Genomic DNA, 26,958 nt, shown 5'->3' on the forward strand with positions numbered 1-26,958 from the left:
GTTTTCAAGTTAGCACTCTTCTAATTCATTGTCCTACACATGTACATTTGTTTTTTAATTGCTTTTCTCTAGGGCCACCTTCAGCTCCTAGGAATTTGGCTTTTAACATCAATGAAACAGCCCTTATTTTGGAATGGAGCCCACCAAGTGACACAGGAGGGAGAAAAGATCTCACATACAGTGTAATCTGTAAGAAGTGTGGCTTAGACACCAGCCAGTGTGAGGACTGTGGTGGAGGACTCCGCTTCATCCCAAGACATTCTGGCCTGATCAACAATTCTGTGATAGTACTTGACTTTGTGTCTCACGTGAATTACACCTTTGAAATAGAAGCCATGAATGGAGTTTCTGAGTTGAGTTTTTCTCCCAAGCCATTCACAGCTATTACAGTGACCACGGATCAAGATGGTAAGTTCCATCTGCTGTTCTCTCTAAACAAACCCGTAATTCCCTTTTGATGCCTAATATCCCTGGTGGACCTATATTCACTGAGGTACAGTTGTATACTCTGTACACTAAAGAGGTGATCTTCTGGTTGTTGTCCTTACCATTTTCTAAGGTCCAGAAAGATATTTTTTATATTACTTCTTATTAGTAAGGTTAACTAGATATAATACTTCTCTCCAATGTTTATGCATTGCTTTAGATATAATCCTATACAAATACATCTTAATGAGCAAGTCCATATTACTTACCAACAAATATCAGATATAAAAAATGTTGGTAAAAAAATGTTGCTAAGTGAATTGAAATTCAGTTACTCCACTTATCCTGCCATTCTTTTTCCCTATCAAATAAAGCAAATAATAAGAATTCATGTTAATTATAATTCATATCTATGTTGTAAAAACATTGCAGCCAACATGCTTAACTGTGATCTACTCTTAAAAGAAATAGCAAGAAAAAAATCCAGAAATGTATCCAAATGCTGTTGTACCATTTGTAAAAAGTTGTTAAACGGTCTTTTTAAAGAATCCAATTGCTTTCAGTTAAATGTTCCCTTAATAACACTATCGATTTTTACCACAACATAGTTAGGCACGAATACCCCTATGGTTTTTGTAAGTATATATTCTCTTTAACTCCCTCATAACCCGATTTATTGCAGTACATGATACAGGAAAAACATCATAAAAAGATTTTAAAAACTCCCTTTGAGAAGCATTCATAAATTATGTGAACACACAAATGACTGTCTTATAGCAAAAAGTATTGTTGTATATGAGAACATATATATCAGGCAAATTTATAAAGATAAAACTGTTTTTATGCTGTAACAAATGCCACAGACTATGTGGCTTAAAAAACAGAAATTTATTTTGTCAGAGTTCTAGAGGCTAGAATTCAGCAAGGTTGATTTCATTACTCAGCAATAAAAAGGAACAAATTATTGATACACACAACTTGGATGAACTTGAAGGGCTCTATGCTGAGTGAAAAAGATAATTTCAAAGGGATGCATCCTGTGTGATTCATTTATATAACATCTTGAAATGACATAATTATAGACATGAAGAATAGATAAGTGGCGGCCAGAACTGGGGATTGAGGGAGAGGGATATGGCCATGAAGGGCAGGAGAGAGTCTTGTGGTGATTATACAGTAACATATCTTGATTGTTGTGGTAATTACATGAAACTACATATGTGATAAATTGCAGAGAGCTACACACACACACACACACACACACGCACAAGGCCATGGATTTTACACACACACACACGCACAAGGCCATGGATTTTACTAATGTAAATTTTCTGGTTTTGATTTTGTACCATAGTTATGCAAAGAGTTATCACTGGGGAGGCTGAGTAAACGGTGTATGGGATCTCACTATATGTATTTTTTGAATCTATAATAATTGCAAAATTTTTTAAAAGTTGCTAAACCTGTAAAATGTGTAGAATGAAGCTTTAATATTTTATTTAAACATTTTAAATGAATGTGACTTTTATTTAAATTATTACACATAAATTCACCTTGCTAACTTCAGAAATACATCTGATAAATAAAGCAAAGCCAAATAGTACTGTACAATCATCTTGTATTTACCATGCAATTTTACCCTTCATTTAGCAAATAACTACACATCATAGAATTGCTTTATGGCTTTTAAAAAGGAATTCCTATTTCCTCTTTTTTTCCCCCTTCTTTCCCATAGTATCAACAAAATCTGGTCAAATATATCTTCAGGATAAAAGAGATTAGCATCTTCTGTTCCTCTCTGTGTTAGCAGATTATATCTAAGGGCTTTTGACTGCCTTTGGGTCAAAAAATATAACTCAGAACAACCATTCTTAAGTATGGAGGATAAAAACAGTATATCACTTAAATATATATATATATATATATATACCTATCTTTACATACTTTGATACATATTGCATTGAGCAACCTTTCGTTCTAGGATTAAAAGAGAGTTCATTTAGTCTACTTTTCCACTTAGCCAAGGACAGAATATAAATTCTTTCTCACTTTTAAAATGAGAGAATTCATTATAACTGTATTGCTTTGAAGACAGAAGGTTAATTAGGCACAAAATAAAATACAATATCTGTATATCCGTATATTGAGACTATACATTCTGGAAGGATAATATTATTAAGCAGTCCTCCCCAGTAAATTTCACTTATTAAGAAACAATTATTCTTAACTTAACTGTGTTTTAGATATAAATAGTAAGAAAAATCTAAATATATTTAAATTTTATTTGAAAAGTACACAAAGGACCTACAGGAACTAAAATATTGCCACAAAAATTAATAAAATATGACCAGCGGGAATGAGACAAGGATGTCCACTCTTATGACTTTTATTCAACATATTGCTAGAAAATCTAGCCACAGCAATCAGACAACTAAAAGATATAAAATCATCCTAATCAGCAAGGAAGAAGTAAAACTCACTATTTGCAGTTGACATGATACTCTACATGGAAAACCTGCAAAATTCCACCAAAAATCTAACACTGATAAACAAAATCAGTAAAGTTGTAGGATACAAAGTCAATGTGCAGAAATCTGTTGCATTTCTATACACCAATAATGAAGCAGCAGAAAGAGAAATCAAGGAATCAAGCCCATTTACAGTTGCACCAAAAACCATAATATACCTAGGAATAAACCTAACCAAAGAGGTGAAAGATCTGTACTCTGAAAACTATAAAACACTGATAAAAGATATTGAAGACAACACAGAGAAGTGGAAAGACATTCCATGCTCATGGGTCGGAAGAACAAATATTATTAAAATCTCTATACGACCCAAAGCAATCTGCATGTTTAATGTAATGCCTATCAAAAACCACCAGTATTTTTCACAGAACTATAATAAACAATCCTAAAATTTGAATGAAACCACAAAAGACCCCAAACAGCCAAAGCAATCTCGAAAAAAGAAAAGCAAAGCTGGAGGCATCACAATTCTGGACCTCAAGTTATATTACAAAGCTGTAGTGATCAAGATAGTATGGTATTGGCACAAAAATAGACACATAGATCAATTGAACAGGATAGAAAACCCAGAAATGAACCCACAACTATATGGTCAATTGATCTTCAACAAACAAGAAAGAATATCTAGTGGGAAAAAGACAGTCTCTTCAACAAATTATGTTGAGAAAACTGGAGACCAACATACAAAAGAAGGAAACTGGACCACTTTCTTACACCATACACAAAAATAAACTCAAAATGAATTAAAGTCCTAAATGTGAGACCTGAAACCATAAAAATTCTAGAAGAGAACATAGACAGTAACCTCTTTCACATCAGCCATGCAACTTTTTTTCTAGATAGTCTCCTGAGCCAAGGGAAACAAAAGCAAAAATAACCTGTTGGGACTACATAAAATAAAAAGCTTCTGCACAGTGAAGGAAACAGTCTACAAATCTAAAAGACTACCTAAGGAATGGGAGAAGATATTTGTAAATGATATATACAATAAAGGCTTAGGATCCAAAATAGATAAAGAACTTATAAGACTCTAACACCCCTAAAACAAATAATCCAATTAAAATGGGCAGAAGACATGAATAGCCATTTCTCCAAAGACATCCAGATGGCCAACAGATACATGAAAAGATGCTCATCATCACTTACCATCAGGGAGATGCAAATCAAACTATGATGAGATATCATCTCACAACTGTCAGAATGGCTAAAATCAACAACACAAAACCAACAAGTATTGGTGAGGATGTGGAGAAAAAAGAACCCTCTTGCCCTATTGGTGGGAATGCAAACTGGTGCAGCCGCTCTGGAAAACAGTATAGAGGTTCCTTAAAAAGTTAAAAATAGAACTACCCTATGACCCAGCAATTGCACTACTAGGTATTTATCCAAAGGATACAAAGCACTGATTCAAAGGAATACACACATGCCCATGTTTATAGCAGCATTATTTACAATAGCCAAACTATGGAAGCAGCCCAGGTGTCCATATATGATAAATGGATAAAGAAGATGTGGTGTACATACAATGGAATATGATTCAGCCATAAAGAAGAATGAAACTGTGCCATTTGCAATGACATGGATAGAGCTAGACATTTTGCTAAAGCAAAATAAGTGAGTCAGAGAAAGACAAATGCCATATGATTTCACTCACATGTAGAATTTAAGAAACAAAAAATAAATGAGCAAAGGGAAAAAAAGAGAGTGAGACAAACCAAGAAACAGACTCTTAACTATAGAGAACAAACTGATGATTATCAGAGGGGAGGGAAATAGGGGGATAGGTCAAATAGGGGATATTGGTTAAGAAGTGCACTTTTCATCGTGAGCACGAGGTGATGTATGGAATTGAATCAGTATATTGTACACCTGAAACTGATATTACACTGTATGCTGACTAACTAGAATTCAAGTAAAAACTTAAAAAAACAACAAAAATAGTCCTTTATACAGGATGGCAGTGAGCCGCTGAATATTAAAATACATTTACCTAGCCCTAACAACAACAACAACAAAAAAATATTGTGATCAGCTTTACAAGTATGAGTGACTATCCCCACATCACAATTTTGAGACACCAAGAAGGCCTTATCTCACTGTGCTGAAATTCTGACATTAGAATATCACATCTTTAAAAATGCAAATACTTTAAGCAAGGGTAACAGTATAAAATAGCTCAATCTGTGCATGTATCAGTTATGCTTTTAATATCATATCCTAGTGTTGGGTAAAAAAAAAAAAAAGAAGGTTATAGTAACTGGAGTCTCCCAGAACCAGACTTCAGCTGTTATAATTTGTGCCAGCCTTAATAAGATAATAGTTTTACTGTTGCAAATTGAGGAAGGCATTTTCCATCATCTCACTTGGGTATCTTTGGAAAATCTCTTTGAAGCAACTTGAAAGTCACTTTGCAAAAGTTAACTGTAGATAACACATTGCAATTTTGTTGGACTGAGAGGATCATAGTCAAAGATGATTCTCATTATTGGTTGGTTATATATCATTGTTTTTAGGCTAAAATGGAACAGTGATACATGCTCTTCACAAACCTTTAATTTATTCAACATATATACATTGCTGAGTGAGCCTTTATGACCCTTACACTCTGGTGGGGAGGCAGATAATTAAAAAATAATAATTTGACAAATATATACTTACTATGTGATAAGTCCCACTAAAGAGAAGAGCAAAGTGCTCTGAGAGCATGTATTCTCTAAGTCTGGGGAATATGGTCTTCCTGAGGAACTGGCATTTAAATTAAGTTTTGTTCTGACAGATGAGTAGGCAAAAAGAGATTGGGACAAGGGAAAGGATTCTGAGCAGAAGGAGCCAAGCAAAGGTTGAGCAATTGAGGGATTAGGTACTGATGACTAATGTACCAAAGGCATGTAAAAAGTTGACATATTGTAGAGGTACAGCAGAATGTGAGCTGAAGACTTAACTTAAAATTTGGAGAAAGGAGTGGGTGTCTATAAAATATCCAAGAAAAGTTAGAGAATCACCCATTTAGCTGAAGACACTGCTGTATGATCAGGGCCACAAATAGGGGAAAGATCAGCAAAGTAATAATAATGTTCATGAGGTGATACTTGTATAAATAAGGAAATAAAATATTAGAGACCAAAAAATATAGATAACTATATTATGTTTTTACTCCTTTTGTGTGCACGGTGGAGAACATGGAGATAAAGAGGACATTTGCATTGAATTGCCTTCTCCTTCATGTAGTTGGCTAATATGTATATATCTTTCCTCATATTTAAGAAACATTAAGGAAACCATATTGAATAACACTGACTTAATTGTTTGCTATCTGTTTATAATTAAACAAATATAAAAAAATTTCCGAATCACTTACAACCACTTAGCTGTAGTTAGGAGAAACATTCCTTGATTATTCTGATTCCAGTTGGATAAATAAGATTATAGATTTAAAACTATGACTCTCATAATTAGGAATCTTTGCAATAAACCTTAATTAACTGACTTCTACAATCCCTAAGAGCTATTTTTGCAATCTTCTATTTTCATAGTTTATTCAAATGGTTTTTAAAGGTGTTTCATTTAGAAAGCAACACCTAGAAAACATTTTATTTTAATCTTCAGTGCATGATAGGAAAACTAAGGTGTGTAGTTCAGTAAAAGGAATTATTCAGGTCATAGACAGTAAAGGAAAATGTTAATCATGGATACTCAACCTGAAACAAATTGTGTTTGTAGATATTCTGACATGTGCAAAAACCTTTAGGGACCATGTTCAAAGTGAAAGAAATGCTAAATTACAAACTAATTCTGCTGATATTTGCTAACGGGTCTTTAAGGCAATTATCATCAGAACCAGGTTGTCTAATTCCTTGGTTTCTTAAAATATACATTTAATACTCCTATCTCTGCCATTGGGTGACTATTCTATATAGGTCTTGCCTTAGGCTCACATTTTGATTGGAGATTTCATGTATTTGCTCAGGCAGCAATAATTAATTGAACTAATTTTGAAAATAGATTTAAATAAACAGAATTTGTATATATTTATAAACTTGAGATGTCTATATGATTTGTAGTTCACTGAATTTTTGAAATACAGTCTATTTCAAAAGCCAACCTTTTATACATTGCTGGAGTAGGTGATTAGGGACACTATAAATATTCATTTGTCTTTATATCTGTATTTTAAATTATTTTATCTCTGGATATCTCTCATAGTCCTGTAAAATTCTTGACAGCAAATAATTATTTTTCCAAAATCTGCACAAGTCTATTCAAAGTAAGAAAAAAATCAGTATAAAAGTTTTAAATGCTTTCTAAATATACACTGATTACAATCCAATGACATAAGGTTTTTTTAAAGGCAATAATGATCATTTAAGAGAGATGCTGTATTATTTGTATATTTCATTATTAAACACAAGAAGATTGCATATCAAAAACTAAAACACCTTATATCGGAGTATAAAATGTTTCTATCTCCTTAGGAAGTATTTCTGCTCTGAAAAATGTGCTGAATATTTTTTTTGGAAGATAATTGAAATATAAGTCTAGTTAATCGTAACTAAATAACTTTATGGTCCAGCCAAATATTAAATTATAATAGAGTTTGGATGATTGCAAACTTTTTTTTACTCCTGAGAAATGTTAAATTACTTCCAAGTCTAGTGTCTTTTTGTGGCATGCATCCTTTGAGTAAATGAATGATCTAGAAAAGTCCCTTAGACTTTAGCAGTCAATTTGCTGAGATTGGTCAGTGGCTCAGCTCTCAGTCAACATGTGCAGAAATTGAACTGCTCCCAGTCAGTTATATTCGATAGCACACATGTTTCTATGTCACTGAACCATAACCAAATATTTTTTAATATTTTGCTTTTCCAACCAATATGTGAGCTTTTTGAGAGCAAAGATGATGTGTTTTTGACTAAGAATATTCTCCACCTCCATTTTTTCATTGACTTGCACTAACAGAAATTGGAAATGGTTTGAGTTAGTTTTGATTCATTCATTTATTAATTCATTCATTCAAAAATATTTTTGAATATATACTTTGTGCCAGGAGCTCTTCTATGTAATAGAGGTATAGCAAATAAAGGAGAAAAACAAACAAACAAAAACCAGTTAAGTGCCCCTGCTTTTGTGGATACAGTATTCTAACGGCAAGTAGTGATGTCCCATGAAGAAGAACCAAGCAGAGTAGGAGATTTGGAAGAAAAAGAAGCAGGATTTTACATGGGGAAAGCCAAAACTACCTCTCTTGATAACATAACACTTGAGAGAAAACCTGGGCATATATAAAAGACTATTCCAGGCAGTGGGAATAAAAAGGGCAAAGCCTAAATTTAAGCAGACATTTGTCTAGAAAGTAACAAGAAAATATTATTGCATGTATTTTCTTTAGCACGTACTAAATTTCATGCTGACTAAATCCTCTGGTGCTGTGCTTACAGAATTTTCAACAAAAGGTTTTAATCAACACTAACCCATCCTTTAATAACAATCATGGTTTTTCTTGGTGATCATACATTGCTGGAAAAATGTGTTTAATCCTGAACTTCATTTTAAGCAGTTGCCTCTTAGAATTATCACCTGTTTCTCTGAGGAATTCTCATTTGCACATTTGCAGGAAAGATGACCAAGTATTTTCTTTAGTATAAACTAATAAGATCTTATTGCTATTATAAAGCCTCTATTACTACATTAACAATGTTAACGGCATTTGTTCATACAAAGTGAAAAGTAGTGGTAGAAGATTGTTTAGTAAAATATTTTATAATCCTGCAAAAACAAATGTGGTTAGCAGTGAAGATAAATATATATGATTGTACCACGCAGAATCTGTATGTGCCATAGGATATAAGGCTCTACTGTATGGTAGGCATATGTGTAGCCAATTATTTGCTCATTTCCAATACAGTTCTTTGATTGGAGATGGAAGCCAATTTAATTTCATAACTAAACTCTGCCTACAAAACAAACTGGATGATTTAGATAGCTGGTTTGTGTGAGATTTTGAAAAATATTTTTTCCAAAAGCCTCCTTTGTTTTAAAAATTATAAAGGATTGAAAAAGCATTAATGTGTAAGATTTAAACTAAAAGATTTTCAAAGTTGACAGATTATCCTGATCATTATTGAAAATGTGAAATGTCCTCATACTTAAGTACTCTAATTTATAAAAATTGAAAACAAATTACTGACCTTTTAATCAGACTGAAATTCCATATAGAATCTTTAGATTAAATAGCTTTTTCTTTTCTTCCATGTATTCCTCAGCACTTTTCTATTTGGTTTGGATTCTAAACAGTCAGTTCCAGCTACACAATTTGTGATGCCCAGTGAAAAATGAAACTGCAGGACCCTTTGTTCAAAAGACAGGAAAAAAGGGTCATTAAAGGTACTAAAATATAAAGCCTTTTCCTTCTGCAATTTCTCTCTTAACTTGTCATGGTGCTTTTTAATTGCCATTTTATGTCCTTATAAGTAACAAAAAATATATAATTTCAAACTATTAGCATAAACTTTACCATTCATCTTTATATTGCTCAATGCCACCTTTAAATTCAAATATAAAAACATTTAACTCATCTGCGGAATCATCAAAATCATGAAATTCTTTTCCTGTAGTCTCTCCTCTCCCATCACAGTCCCTAAAGTTTTCTCAAGTAGACCAGAACAGAAAAATGTAAGCCATACTCAGAAAGGTTGGAAGGAGGGAGAGAGGTCTCACCAGGCACTGAGCCAGTCCAATGAGTGGGCACTCCCTCTGCACAGGGATTCTTTTAGGAAGAATGAAGACACCCCCAGGTTCCCAAGGCTTCCCAGTCCACAGTGGAAGGAAGAGCCTCTAAGGTCTCTAAACTGCCTTTCCAGAAAGCTACCTGCATAGGGTGGTGGGTGAGAAACTTGCCCCCAGGAGGACATGGCCTCTTCAGAACACAGACGGCCAACACACACACACACACGCATGCACGCACACACACACACAGATTTGCACTCCCCGGGGCTAGTGGACCTAACCTAGATCCTGCCTGTGCACATGTCCAGGCCCCCACTGGAGACAGAAGATAACCCAGAAATGTGATCCTGCCTCCTCAGTGGTCAACACAATCACCTAAATCAGCTGGAGGGTGGCAGCAATGAAGGGGTGGGGCAGGAATTGGAAGACTACATGATGTAGAGCAGGGGAGTTTGCCCGGAAACACACATCTTGGAAGTGTGGGAAGGTGACCAGAGGCTGGACCTTGCCTAAAGCCAGGGCTCCAAGCCCCAGGGTGTACTCATTGTCCTGTCACACTTCACTTACAAAACATGAGTTCAAAGATAAAATTATTAAGAATTTCAAGATGGCAGTCGCTGAGCATTAAAACCCTAAGTGGGGAGAGGGAACTGTGCGGGTGGGTAAGTCACACATTCATGAAGCAAGACCTGAACACATTTTACAAAATAATAATGTCATTGTTTTTCCCATCTACCTCTATGTTTTACTCAGCAAACAAATATGCTCAGTGCCGAGGCTGTACCCAGGACTGCACTATATGCCGGGTAGTGAAAACAAGGTGCACATTTGAGTGTTTGAGACGTTATGCCCACCGCGGAGCAGCCAACACTCAGTCTTTCGTTCTCTGCTTTAGAAGTGAGAGCTCACCTAAGTAAAAAAAGATTAGATGATATCTGATTCAATATACATTTTCAAGAACTGAGTGCCTGAAATATATTACTTAGTAGACAAGTCCTTAAAATATGTATAAAGTAATAAATGATTAAATAGTGATCTGAGAGGGAGTGGATGTTGACATTTCACTTGTCTAGTTTTATGAAAGAGAGCCTAGTTGTTTGACCACACATTTGTTCTGTTAGGCACTGAGCAAAGTTTTCAGTTATGAAAAGATTAAAAACAAAATAATTGAAAGTTCCATAATGTACGTAATACTATTCTAAATATTTTGACGTTCTAATTGACCTAAGGGGAGACTCCATGACTATGATACCTTTATGCTCTGCTATATATTGTTACATTGAGTCATTTCCAAAGTATACCCTAAGATAGAAAATTTTTCCTCCAAATAATTATGACATGATTTGAATTATATGCATTCATCTTTTAAAATTGTAATCCAGCTTATATATTTCTTAAGTAATCTTTCATTAAAGCCAGTAAATGATATGGCAAGTATGATAAATATATCTATATGTGGATAGAAGTATACTTTTCATTCCATTTTATTTTACCCTTAAAAAACTTATTTAACTCCTCTGATCTAAGATATGTATTACCTTTTACTTTATAACGGTCATGTGAATTGCTGACCTTTCTTTTTTACTTCCTCTCTCAATACTTCTTTATATAAATAGTGAATGATTGACTATTTTCTATCTCTGAGTTTAGATTATGTTTTGATAAGTTTATTTGATAGTTATATCCTATCTCATAACTTTGTATTTTTAAGTTTTTAGATTACTTTTCATAAAGATAAGTATGTTGGTCAGTTGTAGATATGAATTGCACATTCAGATTCCTAAAATTTGGAAACAGGTTCCTCATTCTATTTTTACAAGAAGAAACACTTAATTTGCTGAATAGTTTTGAATATTTAAAAGATTCAACTGCTGTTTTTATTTAGCTGTTTTACAAAATATGAGATACTTGTATTAAGAGCAGAACAATTAAACTCTATTTCAAATGCTACTTAATTATATATTTAAATTTAAACTATAACTGACATGCAAAATTATTTCCTAAAATAAACTATTTTTCACCATCCGAATTTTATTAACCTAACTGCTGCCATCTCATATTAGTTTTACACTTATTTTACAAGGTGACAGTTTTCATGTGCCTTAAAGAATCTCAAGAGACTGTAGACTTCAACCACAAGTCATCAGGAAGGATGCAGATATAGATCTTATATAATAAATAAATATATTTTTTATTTTTATATTATAAATAAATGTTATTTTATCCCATTTCAAAGATCCCTAAGAAAGATTTCCAATCCTCTGGTATCATTTGACTGACTCTTTTAGCATGGTTTTCCATGTATTTCATTAAAATCTTTCTTCTGCCTGTTAACCTACTTAAGAAAGAAATATAAAAAAATAAATTGTACTTCACGAGATGGTAGGTCACCATTCTCTGCATCATCACTGTCTGTAGACAGGAAGACCATCTGTAGAACATTCTAGTTGGATCATCCCTACTTATTTCATTTGCAATTTACCCTCCAACCCAACTGCTTCTACTGTTCTCTAATTCTATATGTCTAGTAGACTAGACATGTGCATTCATGGTCACAAATCTTAAAAGAACCACAAGAGAAGTGACAGTATATCAGATTAAAGAGTCTTTAAGAGGTCCTCTTGGATGCATTGTCAAGGTGATCTGAGAGCCTCACAGTCATTCTCTTATATGACCGCTAAGCAATGTTAAGCTCCAGAGAAAACTCTCCAAAAGGAAAATGAGATTCATGGAATCATCAAGAAGCCTTTTCATAAATCTGAATATTTATGCCATTCTGACACAGTAATGGTGCCTCCAAGGAACATTTGTATAAGGAAAAAAGAAAAAAAAAACTCTAGTGTGCAGTTACTATAATGAGCAGTTAGTTTATTTTTTATTTTTTTAGATTTTATTTATTTGAGAGAGATTGAGAGAGAGAGAGTAAGCACACAAGCAGAGGGAGTGGGAGTGGGGGAAGCAGGCTCCACACTGGGCAGGGAGCCCGATATGGGGCTCAATGCTGGATCATGACCTGAGCCCAAGGCAGATGGATGAGTAGTGAGTTTAAATTCACTCTTACAGCTTAGTATCTTAACGTTTTCATCTCAGAACCTTAAAACAGGGAAGTGTTTGTTCTGTAAAAATTATCCATTTTTTAAAAAGTTTATTTTTGTAGAATCCACAATAATGAAATTTCATGTTAAAATACTTCAGGGTGCTTGAACCTTCTTTATATGACTAAGCTGAAACTATGTGCTAAGAACACATAAAACATTTTGACATAGTCAAGTAATTAGAACTTTGAATGTAGCATAAATTAAAATCAAAGGATTAATTATTTGATTATGCCAAACTTAAACAAAATATGGGGAAAAAGTCTTAGAGTTTCATGTTCAAATCTTATTAAACAGTATTGCCTTAGGTTATGATTTAATAAAACTATAAGACTAGTTTCTTGTAAATATCATGCCATATAATTTATTGATATTTTAAAGTATTAGTTATAACTAACATGAAAAAATAATTTATTTCTGTGTTATAAATAAAATTTTTAAAATAAATTTTAATATATGATTTTTTCTAATTTTCACAATAAAAAGTCTGTTATGATAAAAGAATAACAAAAAGTAACCAAATTACATTAACCTTCTAATAGAACTTTTGTTATATCCTTGATATAAGCTCTTTCTTTACTTATGAAGAATTACATAAAGTTTTAATGAGCTTTAAGGCAGAAGTCCTCATTCTTATAGTATGATCTAGACCTAGGTATCTTTCTCTAAACTGTTTTCTACAGTTTTCTACAATCTTTTTTCATTTCTCTTATTTATATTAATTTAATTTAATTTTGACTTTAATTTCATATTCAACTTCCATAAATTTTCATTTTCCTCCATTGGTGCCTAACAGTCTCAGAGGAAGGAATGAGATGAGATACTTTTTAAACCCATTATTGTTTGTCAAGGTATGAGAAGCATTATAAGCAGAATATGGGAAAAGTTACCCATTATTTGACATAAATTTGGCCAATAAGGACTTGATTTTGAAGGGGAAACTATAATTTTAGAGTCAAAAGATGCTGAAATCATTGTTGCCTACTTATGTATTACTTTATTAACAGCTGAGAAGAATAAATGTTTGGGATTTATAATAACCAGACAAAAACTCAGATTCCATACTGTCTAAATTAATGTATAAACATGGCAAGCAGATGGTGTCACTATATAAGATTTTGCATGAAAAACCCTTTATTTTCAAATTCTTATTTTTCAAGAACTAGGTACTTCTCTCATGATTCTATTTCTTCACTGAAATGTTGCTTAATTTTCTGTGTAAAAGTTTTCTTAGGAAGTATGCATCACATTTCCATAATATTTTCCAAAAATTTGGTGCATTGTGTTTGAGTACTAAAAATGTCATCTGTTGCTAAGATAACGGTGGTGTTACATAAATGTAGAAAATGTAGGATATGGCATTTTTTTAATGGATTCTCATCCAAGAATATCCCCTTAAAACATGAAAAGTATAGTCAAAATCAACTAATAAATAGTTAGCTTACATTTCAGGAATTAATTTGTTTTCCCAAGAAGATAAAAACAGTTTCTGACCAAGGGAAAAGAGGAGATAGCCTTGGGAAAAGTTCCTAAAATGCAAAAAAAAGATTTAACATAGAATGAAGAGTACATCTGAAATTAATAGGGGAATATATACATCATTGAATAAAATTTGTCAAAGGAAAATAATTTTTTAAAACATTTCCAGTTAATCCTTAACTAAGAAAGTACCCTTAAGCAAATTCCAAAGGATTAAGCAGATAAGGGTTAAATATAAAATTTTAAGAAAAAGTAAATATAGGTAAATATTGACTAAGTAGTGAATGGAGAAACTGAAAAAAAATTAATTAAAAAAGCAAAAGATAGATGAGTTTAATAGGAATTTTATACGTCAAAGTCACAAATAAAATGAAAATAAGTGATAAGCTGGGTAAATACTGTGATGAATGGGCCATGGTAAAAATGGGCAAAGGCAAGAGCTCTGGATTCTCAGAAGAAATGCAGTTGCCTAATACGCATTAAAAAAAAAATTCAATCTTGCTAGAAATCAAAGAAATGAAAATTAAAACAATGATAGGTAATTTTCGTCTAATCAGATTGGCCTTGCTTTTTGTGTTTTGTGGGGTTTTCTTTGGTAAATGGCAATGCTCATGTCTGTTTAGGGCGTGATTTAGTCAAAACTTTCATACTTCTACAAGACTATAGGAGCAATTACAAAAGTATATTGTAGTGTGTTTCTAACATCTTAAAATTATTATACTCTTTAAATTTACTATTATATGTTAATGTCTAGGAAAGATAAGACATGTAGAAAACTATGTGTAAATATGCATTATGCATAACAAGGAAATGTGTAAATATCCTAAATGACCAACAAAAAATAATAAGTAAAATGTATTATGTCTATAAGGTGGCATGTTAAGTTTAATGAAAGAGAATAATGCTAACAATAGAGGCTTTCTATATATTATCAACTAATTATATAAATAATTAATGTACACATTAGTCATAAGAAAATGAATAGCAGGATTTTCAGATGTCGACCCTGTTTCTTTCTGTATGATGGGATTATGGTTGATGATTGCTCTAAAGTGACTTCTAAGGTCCTTCATAGTGCTGATGCTGACCTGATTGTCCTTTTATAGGTCCTTATATTTATCCTGCCACAGTACTTATTACCATGCTCTGCATTTCAATTGCATGTCAATTTTTTCTATTGGATTGTTGATAAATATTTGGATCCCCAAGGCTTGACATAGTGCCTTTCATCTAAAATCTACGTGTTAAATATTTACTACGTAAATTAGTGAATTAAGTATGTGGATATATATGCATACATATATACGTGCACACACAAGCACACAAAATTCTACAATACCCAAAGTGAACCTTTTAAAGCTTTAATACCATGATACTTTTGTCCCTTAGTCTTAAAGTGCTCACTAAGGACATCAACAATAAGTGTCCTATTCATAGGCTCATTGTCCTAGAACAGATATTAAGAAGACATAGTGCTCAGTTGTGTAAACCTAAGCAGGAATGTCCTGAAAATATGCAGGAGAGATTATTGTCCATTTGGTTTTATGGATCTCTAGGGCCTGAAATTTCATATCCGGTGTACATAGTTTAGTCTGCTATTTGCCATCTGCATACTCATGAATGTATAGCTCGTAATGTCATTTTTTTTTCTATTGAAATGTCCAATAGTTTAGTCATGTAGGGAGATAGGAAACAGCTGGTCAGAATCTGATCAACTCTGAGTTCTAGTCCCTAAACTGCTACTATCCAGCTGTGTAAATTTAAGCCAGTTATTTAATCTTCCTGGACCTCAGATTTTTCATCTGCAAAATGAGAATATTGCATTGAATAACATGTTGAACATTGTCTGCACACAGTCCCTTCTATTTAAAATCAGTTTTCTGTCTTAATCCCAAAGATTTGGTATAATAAAATAAGAATATAACATAGCTGATAAAGATGCAAAAGTATTTTCGATACCTTCTCTAAGAAGATACCTTCTCCTTAAAGTCTTATTGTAACTTTCTAGGCATACAGCTCCTGCTAGAGGTCTTTCCACTGTAATATTTTGCAGTATTCTTCAAAGTTCACCATGGTATTTTCAAGTTGCAGTTGTTTTTAGAAGGTAAAAAAAAAGATATTTCGGTAATATTTCCTCCTATGTTCAAGTCCATGTCACTTTGCCCTCAGAAGAAATGAAAGTTTTTATGGTTACTAAAAAGTAAAAATATATGTCACATTAGAAACCAGAGTATATAAATAGAACTAATTATCATGGTTTAAGCATAACAGGAAGAAAGTCTCTCTCTCCTCTTCTTTCCTTTTGTTTTATTTCATATTTTGTTCTCTGTCATTTTCAACCTTTTTGTTTTTGGTTTCCACTTGTTTTGATCATGTGTTTATTTCCTAAGACAGTACCTAAATCACTTTCAAGTGGCTTGTGTGTGTTCTTTATTCTGTCACTTAATTCCATGATGTAATAAATTCCAAAAATAATTTGGTCTTTCAGCAATGGAATTTATACTCCATTGAAGATGTACTTTTTCACTGTATTTTATTGGCTGGTTCACTTTATCCGTAGAGCCTCAAACAGTACATTTATAGAGTACTGAGACATGAACAAACATTTATTAAGCCATAATGTGTCCATCATACAGTCTAAATAAGAAAGGAAGAAACTAGTGTGGCTTCCTCAAATGCCTTACTTTAATTGGGGAGGCAATGTTAGCAGACTAAAAAAGGCTCACAAAGAAGAAAAGAGAATATTTTCTTAAGTTAAGTGCTTAAGTGATAAGATACAGATTGTTAATGCTTTAGTTCAGAGTAGAAAAGATTATTTGAGCTGGAATACTTCCTGGATGAGCTTTACCTTAAAGGAGAGCAGCATTTGAATTGGCCATACAAGGAGGGTTGAGCCTTTCGATGATGGAGGCATGCCAGAGGAACAAGTTTTCACAATTTGTTTCTGGCAGGGTTATGGAAAATCCTAATTCTTCTCACACATATCTGAGGAAGCCTTCACTGAATCAAGATTTACACCACAGTCAGTCTTTGATAAGAAAATTATAGAATCATGCTCATTCAATTTAGGAAACTATTTGTGTGTGGTATTATGGATTAGGTCTTAGTAGCAATATTATACTCTGCTTCCTCAAATATGAGCAATGCTGGATAAAAAAGATTTGAATATCAAAGATGAGATTTACCAGCCGGGAAAGCTTACTTTTGGGGGTGGGGGTTCTTTTAAGGAAGCAGGCTTAGCAAAAAATAGTTTCCATCTGGGAGCAAATTTACATGGCACTGTTACAAGATGCACAGTTTTGATAGTGATTTATAAACAGCCATTAGAGTGGGATACTCGTTGTCTTCCCACAGCAACATCTCTGAGCACTAAGCACTTTTTGGTCAGGCCCCTAGGATTTAACTGCAGGGCGTTCAGTTATAAAACCATTTTTCATCGATCTGAGCTGTTGAGTTCTTAACTGTGGCTTATTTTCACTTTGATTTTGAAATCCATAAATGCCAGTCATAGCATTTAGGAACTAAAATCATTGGCACAGGAATTTAAATGAAGAGTGATAAATCAAGGCTGCCAGTGGCTACTGCGTCAGCCAGATGCAAACACCACAACCACAGTTTTTAATAGCTTTGCATGCCTAATTTCAAATTAAGTGTGACAAATTAAGCAGGAAGTTAATTACTATCTTGAAACAAATAGTCTGATGTTGATTGGAAAGGGCATCATAAAGCTGTGTTTTACCTTAACAGAATACCCAGAGGAAATATTAGAAAATAGAGATGTACAAATAACAATTAGTTCAGGTAAAAAAAAAAAAAAAGAGGGGGGTGATTATTATGCATTAGATGAGTCCAGGTATATGAAAAGAGAACTTCCTCTGAGAATAGTTTTACTGGTTCAAAACAGGAAGTGAGTTCACACATACATCAGAATCTTCCTACCTACATAGTGGATGAGGGAAGAGGAGGCTTAGGTATGTGTATCTGTGCTACTGCTGACCAGATCATTAGAAGGCCTGTCAATTCTTCTCATGGTAGAAGTGCTAAAATGAACAATGGCACTTAAAGTGACTGGGGCGCCTGGGTAGCGCAGTCATTAAAGCGTCTGCCTGCAGCTCAGGGCATGATCCTGGTGTTCTGGGATCGAGTCCCACATGGGGCTCCTCCGCTGGGAGCCTGCTTCTTCCTCTCCCACTCCCCCTGCTTGTGTTCCCTCTCTCGCTGGCTGTCTCTCTGTCACATAAATAAATAAAATCTTTAAAAAATAAAATAAAATAAAGTGACTGTGACCCTAAAAGCTTAGAGATGTTATAAATCACAAAATTCTTAACTAGTCCCTCATTTATTTTTCTGGGCCTGCACCCCATGACTCTAATTGTATTTAAACATTTATGGACAACTATTTCTTCTGTAAGTGACTTCCTACTTAATGATTTTTTAAAATATTTTTAAGAGAGAAGGAGTGTGTGCACACAAGCAGGGGTGAGGGGCTGGGAGGGGCAGGGGGGAGGGAGAGAGAGAATCGTAAGCAGGCTGCACATCCAGTGAGGAGCCCGACATGGGGCTCGATCTCTCAACCCTGTGAGATGATGACCTGAGCCAAAATCAAGAGTCAGAGGCTTAACCAACTGAGCCACCTAGGTACCCCTTGACTTAATGATTTTTAATGTTGTAGGGACTGTTTCAAGAAAGAATATGTTCTTTGGAGTTCAAATGAATTTTAAGAAAGATAAAGTTCAACCTTCATTTATTGCAATACAGTTACAGATCACTTCCTGTGTCAGACACTGTTTTAGCACTTAACATTCATTCATAAAATAAACCAACCCACTAAGGTATTCTTCTGGGTGTTTCCCAGATAAAGAAACTGGCACACAGAGAATAAGTAAAAAGTCAGTTATCACGCAGTTGGGCCATGGACAAACCAGAATTTGTAACCAAACAGTCTTGGTCTAGAAGTCTGAACTCTTAACCATTAGGGCACACTGCCTTTGGAAATGTAGGCCTGGAGAGAACTGCAGTAGTTAGAAAACTATTTAGTCACATCTGCTTCTCACCAGTCTTTTTGCTTCTCTGCCTCCTGCAAATGAGAAACATACGCTCATCAGAAAATCGAGATTAACAGAGATTAAGATAGCCTTTTGTCAGACTCTGTAGAAGATGGGGTGAGCTACCGCAGTAAATGTATAGGCTCCAGGTGACTTTTGAGCCAGAGTTTTGAGCCAGCTTCGCTAGCTTTCGCTATGTCTTGCCTAATTTGGAGGAGACCATAATCAAAGGAGGATACTGAACATAAAAATTACTCTTCTTTCTTAAAAAGAAAGTGTTCTCAGGTCTTTCAGAATATTTTATCTTTATTCTGATACAAGTGTTTTTCTGTTTCTTAATATCCATATGCTCATAATAAAGCATTTAATAAATTTTAGAGAAAAAACAAAATTAAAAGATATATTTAATAAGGATGAGTTTACATTTGAAACGTATATATTCTCTGGTATACCTGTACCTATACATGTATTTTGTCAATTCAAATTCCATGTAGGGCAGGACTTCTGTAATGTTGATTTGTTGTATTCCCAGTGAACCTGCCTCCTATTAGGCACCCAAGACATATTTTTTGAATAGGTGAATAATTGAATAAGTGAATATTTTTTTGAAGTTAGCTTTATGGTGATTTATTAACCACTTTCTAATTAGTCTAAATATGTCTATAAATTCGAATTGATAGAAAATTCTGTAACGAAACTAGCTAGTATTTACCATTCAGATATCTTTTATTTTGATATTTTAATTCTACTCAATTATTAAAATACTCTGTATAATCAGCCTTTTTTATTTAAAGGCAGTGTTAACTGCTAAGCAGAATCAGTTTATGTTTATTAATGATCATGGCTTAGTGTTCCTCAGATGTGTTTCTGAGGAACTATAAAACAGCAAAATTATTTTAAAGGACCAAGGTTTACGGGTGTTACCACAGCCAATCTAAATAATTTCTGCTTTCTAATTAAAAATAAATGAATTCATTGCTGTATCTTCAGGACCTAGTATAGTGCCCAGCACCCAGAAGGTATTCATAAATATTTGGTAAATAAAGGAATACATGATTAAATGAAGGAATGCACTTTGAAGTTAAATTTATGGTGCTTTACTAAAATGCCTTCTACTTAAAGTGGTTATGTTACCTAGGTGAACAAGATTTGTAAAGCAACAGTACAACTACTTTTCTAAACTTGTGATAACTTCTAAAATATGTGAAGATGTAAAACTTGTTGTTATACTTCAGAAATAATTTCAATAAGGAATTTAACAATTTCTTTTTCTTTCTCTTTAAAAATTGTTTTATTTTATTCTGTTTGGGGTTTTTTGTTTTGTTTTGTTTATTATTATTATTATATAGCCAGCATATAGTACATCATTAGTTTTTGATGTAGTGTTCAACACTTCATTAGTGGAGTATGACACCCAGTGCTCATCATGACATGTGCCCTCCTTAATACCCATCACCCGGCGGCCCCATCCTCCTACGCCTTCCCATCTGAAACCCTCAGTTTGTTTCCCCAAGTCCAGAGTCTCTCATGGTTTGTCTCCCTCTCTGATTTCTTCCTGTTCAGTTTTCCCTCCCTTCCCCTGTGGTCCTCTGCGCTATTCCTTATGTTCCACATAACAATTTCAATTTACTTATTAATGTGTTTGTAAAGGATGTAGAATAAAAAAATCTTCAAGTTACAGTTTTCCATGATTGTATCAAAGCTGTTTTCTAAGTTATGCAATCTTTTGGTATAATTTTGGCACACAAAGTCAACAAAGTTAAAAGAAGAAAAAATGTAAGACAAGGTGTGTGTTGCTAAAGATATGGTGGATATGAGATGTGGTCGATATAAGACCGAGGGCCCACAGTTCCTGGTTCTCATTCTGATTCTGGTCACCAGATTTAAGTGAAATTGGAACATCACTGTAGTGTTCTCTACCAAAGCTTTCTTGATGACATAAATGGGATAGTTTATAATAATTATTCCAAATTAAAAAATGTGAAGATTCTGTATAGGTAGATTCTAGATCCCTACAATCTAACTTTTTTTTCCTGTAAAGGGCCAAATAGGAAATATTTTCAGTAGTGCACATCATATATTCTCTGTCAGACTACTCAGCTCTGCCCTTGTAACAGGAAAGCAGCCATAGACAATACATAAATGAAAGAGCATAGCTGTGTGCTGATAAAATTTTATTTATAAAAACAGCATACATGATTTATAAACCCATGCCCTAGATGATAAAGCTCTTATGTTCTTAGATAAAGTAATTGGATGCTTTTGATTAAAATGTTCATAACTTCAAAGAAAAGAGGTTTAAAAGGGCAAGTGGAAAAAAATATGCTCATAACTTAAAATCTATAGAAAGGAAAAATGATTCTCCAAAAATCTAAGATGGTTTTCTCATTTAGAAATAGACATTTTGGGGGGTGCCTGGGTGGCTCAGTCCAACTCTTGATCTCAGCTTAGTCCTCAATCTTAGGGTTGTGAGTTCAAGCCCCAGCATGGAAGCTACTTTAAAAAATAAAAAAAAAATTTAAAAATCATTTTGAAATCTAAATAGCTGGTAATTTTATTTAAAAAATTAAAGGGGCATAAAAAAGGGTTTTTGTGACTCTTAGTCTTCAGAAAACAGTGTGAGGCATTGTTAATCTTAACTAAAAAGAAAATGAAATTATGATTAAGTTTTATATAACAAATGTTTACTTATAATAATGCAATTTAAAGAAATTTTAATATTACCTAAACATAATCCCCTCAGTTAGCATGGGGAATAATAAAATTTTATAATTCTTTGTTTGCTCCAATTCCAGATTCCATTTACGGGTGAGAAATACAAAATGAAATTAAATTTAATGGAGAAAGGTAAAATGCTAATTTCCAAGTTAACAGGAATTATTATCACATGAATATTATTTACAGAGGTTTTACATTAAAAGCAAAACAAAACTGGACTTCTGTGGAGATTTCACTACCACTAACAAAAACAACTTATTCCAGCTATTTAGCTTTCACTTTATTTGATTATTGCTTACAAATTTAGTAAATCTAATTCAAGAGCTATTGGCAAAAGCCTAGGTAGACTGCTATAATATGAGGGGACTGTAACATTGAACTGATTTGTGCCAACAAGATAAGTCTTACTTTCTCAATCTAACATTTTTCTTAACCTTGACAAACTGCAGGAAACCTCTGGGAAACTAGTAAGAATGAGCTAAAAGTGCGATACAAATATAATAGAAAAGAAGGGTAAGAATTAAAAATCTGACATTCGGATTTTAGTTTTTTAAAGATGGGCCTGTACGTAACTATTTCACCAGAGATTATTTGCATATAGATAAAGTCATTTATGTATAAGGTCAGTTTATACTCCACTCTCCATTAGAAATAAACAGGAATAAAGAGGTGTTGTCATGAAATAGAACCAGAGACAGAACTATTGAGATCTGTAGCTAATGTTTTGTGACCACAGTAATTTGTTCTTTTAATGTTGAAATACGAGTTTAATCTGCTGTTAAGAGAAAATTAGCTGATTACATTTTTTGCTGTGTTTGTTTGCTTATTCAGATTTCGAGTATGGGTTCCTATACCTGTGAACATTCTGTTGATTTTAAGAAGCAATTAAATGACAAATGATTCCACAAGTCAGTTTAAACAAATGTAATATATTTGCCTTCTTTTTCTTCTTAATACTTTTTTTCTTCCTATAGGCTCTATATTGGTAGGAAATCACTTAATGTCCTTTTTTCCTGAACACAGATGATTGGTCCTCCGTGGTCTGAGACACTTTTTTGTGCCCACTAAAAGAGAGAAATATAATCCAATTTAGGTCCACTTTCATAATGCTTGTCAGAGTTAGCCTTTATTAGAATAACAGTTTAAGATCAATAGAAAGGAAGGAAGGAAATAACACAAAAATATTATTCACCACATCTTTCCTGAGATACAGTTTGTGTCATATAATAGACCTTCAAATAAATGTTGCTTGATTGACTAAATGAGTGAATGAATAAATGAGGAAAATAACTTGTGTTTATATTTACTATCTCTTTTCATATTTTAAATTTGAAGGTTACTTACTTTGGCTTATGAAGTTTTGTTTTGTTTTGTTTTTTTATTTTTTGTTTTTTTGTTTTTCCTCTCCCTTGACGCAAATGGAAGAAGATAAAGGTATTTAAATCTAAAAATCACCAAACATGATTACAGTGGAGTAAGGTTAAATGGGGATGTTCTAAGTCCAAGAAAGAGTTGTGTAAGTGTTTCTGTTCACTCTTATAACTAGGACAAATACTCAATAGTTGTTTTTGTTTTCTGAGCAATAGAGAGGTTCTGAGGAAATCATGCCTGAGAATGGAGAAAGTGAAGATAAGCAATTAATTCTACCAGTTAGGAATGCATTTGGGGGGCGCCTGGGTGGCTCAGTCGTTAAGCATCTGCCTTCGACTCAGGGAGTGATCCTGGCGTTCTGGGATCGAGCCCTGCATCAGTATCCTCTGCTGGGAGCCTGCTTCTTCCTCTCCCACTCCCCCTGCTTGTGTTCCCTCTCTCTCTCTGGCTGTCTCTCCCTCTGTCAAATAAATTTTAAAATCTTAAAAAAAAAAAAGAATGCATTTGGCTAAAAGTAACAGAAAACAGTTTCTTAAACAAAAAGAGGGTTTTTTTCTTTGTTTTTGTTTTTGTTTTCTCATGTAACAAGAACAGAGGTAGAATCTTGGTGGAGGTGGTAAAACTATTCAGAGATAATTCATGGTTTTAGGATCTTTCTATATTCCTGCTCTATCATACTGAGTGTTGGCTTCTTTCCTCCTACAAAGACGCTAGCTGCACATGCAGACAGCATATCTTCTTTCAAGGCTGAAAAAAGGTTGTACAACAAAATGACAGTAATAGCCCTGTCTGTCCCTTTTCATTGGGAAAGAAAAAGCATTTTTAACAAACCATAACTAGCAAACTTTGATACATTTCATTTCTTTTTAAAAGATTCTGTTTGGGATGCCTGGGTGGCTCAGTTGGTTTAACAACTGCCTTCGGCTCAGGTCATGATCCTGGAGTCCCAGGATCCAGTACCCCATGGGGCTCCCTGCTCAGTAGGGAGTCTACTTCTCCCTCTGACCCTCCCCCCTCTCATTCTCTCTCTCTCTCACTCTCGCTCTCTCAAATAAATAAAATAAATAAATAAATAAATAAAACTTTAAATAAATATAATCTTTAAAAAATTTTATTTATTTATTTGACACACACATGCACAGAGCGAGAGGCAGTCAGAGGGGGAGGGAGAAGCAGGCTCCCCGCTGAGCAGAGATTCCCGATGTGGGGCTCCATCCCAGGACCCCGGGATTATGACCTGAGCCAAAGGCAGACACTTAAACAACTGAGCCATCCAAGCACCCCAAGTTCTGTATATTTCAATCCCTACAAAGAAAAAAGAATATCAAAGAACACACCTGAAAATGGGCATTAAGTAGGCTAACCTATATTGTGTGCCCCGAAAGCTAGTTAATTGAACTATAGATTCTGAGAAAATTAACCAATATGACTATTTAAATGAGTTATAAACAGCATTTAGATCATAATTTTATTTCTAGGTTTGGAAAAAACAACTGGGAGGCTAAAGACTAGAACCACTAGAAGTGGGTATTCTGGGAAATGGAATGATAGCTTTTTTTTTTCTTTTTGCTGTTGCATTTTAAAAATACTTTAAGATATTTTATTAAAAGAATAAAGAATAGGTTTTCTAGGAAAATGACTATAGATGTTAGAAGTTCTTTATATAAACTTTAATGTTGATTATACTTAATAGTTAATAATTCTTCTTTATAATATATTGGAAATTTATTAAACCACTGCATGATTAATACTACATACCATCAACTAGTTAGTGTAGGTAAGAAAAGAATAATATGGTAGCCTACCTCAAGGTATTACTACTCTAATTGAGGAGGTCTTTACATTTATTTAATCTACAATACACAGATGAGTTAAATCCATATATTGTTGGGACTGATGATAAGAAAATGATTTCAAATTCACAAAAGACAGGAATAACTACTTGAATTTGCTTTGTTTTTAGACAGATATACTCCATCACATTAGCCAATCATACTTATTTTTATTGTACTTTATCTTGTNAAGAAAAGAAAAGAATAAGATATGGTAGCCTACCTCAAGGTATTACTACTCTAATTGAGGAGGTCTTTACATTTATTTAATCTACAATACACAGATGAGTTAAATCCATATATTGTTGGGACTGATGATAAGAAAATGATTTCAAATTCACAAAAGACAGGAATAACTACTTGAATTTGCTTTGTTTTTAGACAGATATACTCCATCACATTAGCCAATCATACTTATTTTTATTGTACTTTATCTTGTGGCTAATCATCCCCTCTTCATAATCATGATTTCAACCCCATAATCCTGTTTTAAAATCATGTTCTAAACTTCATGGTATTAAAAGATAAAAGCACTCTCTCTGTATATGTATATATACATGCAACATGCTTAAATGTTCATGTGAATGCATCAAGTAATTTTGAAGAACACATAGGCAAGTTTTATCTGATCTAGAGGACATAAAGTTTTAGGAATGCAAAACACAATAGGAAAATTTCAAAAGCTAAGATCAAATGTTACACACACATAGAGATTTAAATTCTCAATATATCTAAAATAACAAAAGTAGCTTCAAAAGGCACAATTTTTTGTAATAAGCATGAAAATGGGTGAATCTTTCCTAAGCTATAAATATAAACCACTCAATATTAGAAGCACTAAAATCATGATTTTGATGGTCCAAACATAATTAAATAATTTTAAACAGAAGAAATTAAAGTTACTTATAAGTTATTTAACAATTGCTCTCATTAGTAAGAAAATAAATACAAAAATTACAAATGGGAACTTTTACCTATGAAATTAGTAGTGATTAAAAAATACATAATTGATACTGGTGAGGGTATTGCAAGATAAAACTCTCATATACTGTTGGTGGGATTTAATTATGTTTAAACTGTTTAAAAAGCATATTAAAAATCACAAAAAAGTAGGAAAAATAAATTAAAAACATAAATATTTAACAAAAGAAGAATGGTTTAATAAGTTAAGAACACTTTTGAAATAAATTATTATGTACTGTAGAGGAAGAAAAATTTTCCCTTCTTCCCCTTCTAGGTTCTTTGGCTGGTGTAATAACTAAATTGACACAACACAAATTAACAGGGAAAAAAATTATTTTGTATGTATGGAAGCCAATGAAAAATATGAGAAAAGAAGTGACCAAAGCAGGAAGTTTTTATACCTTTTAGATAAAGAAGCAATGAATTTGTGAAGAATTGGCAAGACAAAGGGGTTTGGACTAGGGATAGTGAATTGGTAAACAAGTAACAAGTTTTGTCCATATATCCTTCTAGGCCTGGAACTCCCTATTTCTGGTCATAAGAATGCATTCCACCCTCCTAGTACAGGGAGGGTACCTTTTACTTGGGAGATTTATCTCCTGCTTTCAGCAGGGACAAAGGTGGGTCAGAATAGCCTTCTTGCACCAGCTATTTCTCAAGTACCTTTAATTCAAAATAACCAATATACCAAAATGGCATATTTTGGGGTGGCACTATTCTCCCTTTCAGACCAAAGTCACAAGTTTACCAAGGGGTAGAAACATTATATTTTGTATCC

General features: G+C 33.5%; 1 protein-coding gene and 1 long non-coding RNA gene across 12 annotated transcripts in view; one reads left to right on the forward strand and one right to left on the reverse strand.

Annotated features, from left to right (window-relative positions):
* Positions 1–26,958, forward strand: part of EPHA6 (EPH receptor A6) — an 811,316-nt gene that overhangs the window by 383,293 nt on the left and 401,065 nt on the right. For 10 of the 11 annotated variants that reach the window (XM_034657115.1, XM_034657124.1, XM_034657119.1 and 7 more), the window contains one exon: positions 73–408. In XM_034657115.1, the coding sequence (XP_034513006.1) occupies positions 73–408 (336 nt within the window). Of the gene's footprint in view, positions 1–72; positions 409–9,214; positions 9,309–26,958 lie in introns of those variants that run through there. The other variant, XM_034657145.1, reaches the window with a different exon arrangement.
* The window catches only part of LOC117801680, a 53,655-nt gene that overhangs the window by 9,279 nt on the left and 17,418 nt on the right, over positions 1–26,958 (reverse strand). The gene's annotated exons all lie outside the window — the stretch shown is intronic.

The sequence above is a fragment of the Ailuropoda melanoleuca genome, chromosome 1 (assembly GCF_002007445.2).
Source record: "Ailuropoda melanoleuca isolate Jingjing chromosome 1, ASM200744v2, whole genome shotgun sequence".
Classification (NCBI taxonomy): Eukaryota; Metazoa; Chordata; class Mammalia; order Carnivora; family Ursidae; genus Ailuropoda; species Ailuropoda melanoleuca.